Source organism: Nestor notabilis, unplaced genomic scaffold, assembly GCF_000696875.1.
Source record: "Nestor notabilis isolate BGI_N333 unplaced genomic scaffold, ASM69687v1 scaffold19177, whole genome shotgun sequence".
Lineage (NCBI taxonomy): Eukaryota > Metazoa > Chordata > Aves > Psittaciformes > Psittacidae > Nestor > Nestor notabilis.
This window is the reverse complement of record NW_009937130.1, coordinates 63185-66813: the sequence shown is the minus strand read 5'-3', so window position 1 is coordinate 66813 and position 3629 is coordinate 63185. Positions and strand designations below refer to the sequence as shown.

The following is a 3629-nucleotide window of genomic DNA, read 5'->3' as shown; positions in this document are numbered from 1 at the left end:
CTTATTTTCTTCAGAGTGTATGTTTTTCATGAGATTTCTTATCTGTTATAGATAGAAAAAGTACTGCTTTTTTTGTCTGTTTCAGGCTACTTTTCAGTCATTTTTTATTATTCTTAAATATAACTTTAATATATTGTGAACCTAGTCTTGATATGAGTGAAGCTAGATATTCTGAAAAGAAATTTAATTTATCTGGGCTGAGGGATGACTGATACATTTTGGTATTTCTTTACTCTCTTTTGCTTTTACCTATTAGTTGAAGTGTTTTCTTTTGTATCTAACTAGGAAACACAGTTACCTATAGAACTGTGCATGTATGTGGTGTTGGAACTCTACCACATACCTGCAAAAATACGTAACTGTTTTGGAACTTGAGATTTTTTTCCTATTAATGTTAGAATTTAAAAAATTGTAATTTATTTGTACTTTTCAATATGAAAATAATTTTGGGAACCATATCTTGTATAACATGCATACATATAATAGTTTTAAAAAATATAGTAAAAAATTAAGAATATTTATCAGGTGGTCATGTATACCTAACAGACTAGTCTGCTGTTAAAATTATATTGGCAGTTATTTACTTGCTTGCTGGTTTACTTCAAATATTTAAAACATTCTTGTTCATGGTTAATTTAAAGTTATTCTGAGAGAATAGATTAGGTGATCTAGCTGCAGGCAGGGGAGAGTGGGGTGGAGAAGATAAGAAACAACAGCTTTGATCAATGCTCAGTATAAAAAAAGTAGTCAATTAAATGAGGCACTGGCATAAAGCAAATTCAAAGGAAGATTCAGGACCTGGAGAAGAATAAAAAACCCCTAGGTTTGGTGGACTGGAAAAGGCAGTTACATGAACAACATATGTGTTGTATTCATAACGATTTATTAATGATGTTGTTTTCAACTTTTCACATTTTAACATCTAAAATACGCCTAGCTTGTTAAACTCATATTGTCAGAACTGTGACATTTTCCAGTTTTCCCATCTCATTTAAAAGCTGGAATTGTGTCATGTCAGCACTTCAGCATTTGCAGTTTCTTCTGTTTTCACAAGTCCCAAGGAAACCATAATTATTTAAATGACCATTCAAAATTAGCCATCATATCAGGCCTGGTGAAGTTTGGGCTTAAAAAATGTGTTTTTCCTGAATGATGCCATTAGCAGTTTCTGCTGTCTAACACAGCAAATCCTCATGTTTTTCTAGTAACTGATATTCTTTCAAAGCTGCTCAATGAAAATATATTGTATTTGGGGACAGAAATCATATATAGAAAGTCTCAAGGGGATGGCTGGCAGCACATGTGAGAGTGTCCAGGTGGCTTTGGCTGGTAGAAAGATTTTGGGCTTTGAGATGGACTCCAGCAGGGAATGTCAGGATACTTTGGCTAGGTGAAAAAGAGGATGGTTGAGTGTACATAAAATAATCAGAAAGCTGCTGGGGAGTATTAGTTTGGAGCAGGAAGGTACTGTTGGTGCCATATTCTTCACTTCATCAAAACAAAGTTTTGCAGAACTGAAGAAGGCTATAAGGCAAAACTAGGTATGTAGGAAGAAATCTGAAAGAGATATTCCTAGTCTTCTGGGCTCAAAACAAAGATATGTTTGAGGAAATGTTAGGACTCTGGGGAGATTAGAGCCACCTGTTTACTAATCAGCAATTAAAACATGCATGGTAAGTGAATTACTTTAAACAGTAGGATTCTTCATGCTTCAGATTGTCTGATGCCATCACACCCAATTGTATTTGTCTCCTGGATAATTTGTAGTGTAGACTCTTACTGGTAAACATGATTTGCAAGAGCTGTTTGCCTTCCAGGAGCAATCCCAGAGTTCGGTGCTGGTTCCCTTGGTAATTTCACATCCTCTCATCTTTTTGAATATTATTTACCATACCTGAAGCAGCTACTCATAATAACCTCTTACCAGATTCACTAGATGTGAGTTCATTGCCATTTACCCATAGATGTGTTCAGTTTTCAGCAACATACTGCATGCCTCCATCACGCGCATTTCTAGTACGTCTAGTTACGTGTACATTACTAGAACAAAAATTCCTCAGGAACAATTTTTCATACCTTCTGGCTTTTCTCGTTGTGCTAAAACCACTTATTAATTTTAATTAAAGTGATATTGTAGTGAGGATAGGGACTGGTTTATGCAGTATTATATCTTTGGCAATGTAAGGAAAGTTTGCATCTCTAATTAGTCAATAATACTTGAAAACAGCCTGGTTAATAATTTAAGTGACTTTCAAATTCGGGTGCAACATTAAGTGATTTTTGCCTCAGATTCTCAAACTACTTACTGATACTGCAGTCATGCCGAACGCTTTGAACAGGAACAGGTACACAAATAAATGTTGATTTTTCTTTTTTCTTTTTTTTCTTTTTTATTTCTTTGTAATGTCTTGAGAAAAAATGATAATTTATCAAATAGCTTTTTAATTTTTCAAAGTAGAATGCCTAATAACATGAGATTGATTGAGAGAAATTCCCCTGTACCTTACTTGTTCTACACCTTGCCACCTGGAAAAGGTCAGAGGGTGACAAAAGATTGTTTTTCATCTACCTATTGTTTCAAAGCTAGATCTGCTCTTACAACCAGCAGGAGCGGATGAGACTTAAGCTCACTGAAAGAATTATGCTTGGTTTTTTGCTATTAACAGGCCAACCTCTGATAACAGGCGCCACAACATGCGGGAGAGGATGCCCACTACCAACGAGAAAGGGAGCCTGTCCATGGAATCCACCAAGGAGACCCGGTACTGTGCTGTCTGCAACGACTATGCTTCAGGCTACCATTATGGGGTCTGGTCTTGTGAGGGCTGCAAAGCTTTTTTCAAAAGGAGTATTCAAGGTAATAAACTGTTCAAGTGAATCACCTTTACTCTTGAGGAAAATATGAAGCCACCTGAGATTGCAGCCTGAGCCAAGGACAATGACATTTGCTGGGTTTTTATTAGCAGCTACTGTGCTTTACCATGTATTTTTAGCTCTGTATTTGGTGAATGCTTCTAGCAGATATATAATACATTGTTACTGAGCCCAAGATTAATGAGGGAAAGAAAAGATTCTTTATGTTCTACTTGGTTTAGGTATGGCTGGCCGTGGAGGCAATGAGAAATCCAATTTAAAAATCTGTATTAGATCAAGATGACCACTCTTTCAGGCTATGTATATCTCTTTTCTGAGATTAAGTTCTTATCCAAAATAATTTCTTTTTTTTTAGGAATTCCCTCTCAGGTGATTAATTCATGTTGATTGATTTACAAATCTTAATTTAGTGCTCCATTAGCAGGATGGTTCAATCTAAATCTCTACTCCTTGAAGATATGAGATGTCTTTTGAGAACCAATATTGAAAAAGAACTTTTCTTTGATGAAATAGTATTTGTATCTGTCAGCAAAACAGGGCTTTGAACTATACACAGAGTGGTTGAGTTCACACTCTTGTTATGGCTAAAAGTATATTGTGCAAGGTGTCCAGTGGAGTAAAGGGCATCTAACAGAAACAGTGTTAATTACCATGGCGGAGATAATTCTTGATTTAAATGTGTGTCGCTCTGTGGAATTAATACTTTTCAGCTTTGTTCAACACTTCCTAAACTGAGTAAGAAGTAAGTATGATCC

The 3629-nt window shown here is 35.7% G+C and overlaps 1 protein-coding gene across 1 annotated transcript in view; it reads left to right on the top strand.

The window, feature by feature from the left end:
• Nucleotides 1-2668: 2668 nt before the first annotated feature.
• LOC104408936 (estrogen receptor-like) overlaps nt 2669-3629 on the top strand; it is a gene marked incomplete at its 3' end in the record, with an annotated part of 61388 nt that continues 60427 nt past the window's right edge. The window contains exon 1 of the mRNA XM_010018680.1: nt 2669-2857. Within this exon, the coding sequence (XP_010016982.1) occupies nt 2695-2857 (163 nt within the window). The remainder of the gene's footprint in view (nt 2858-3629) is intronic.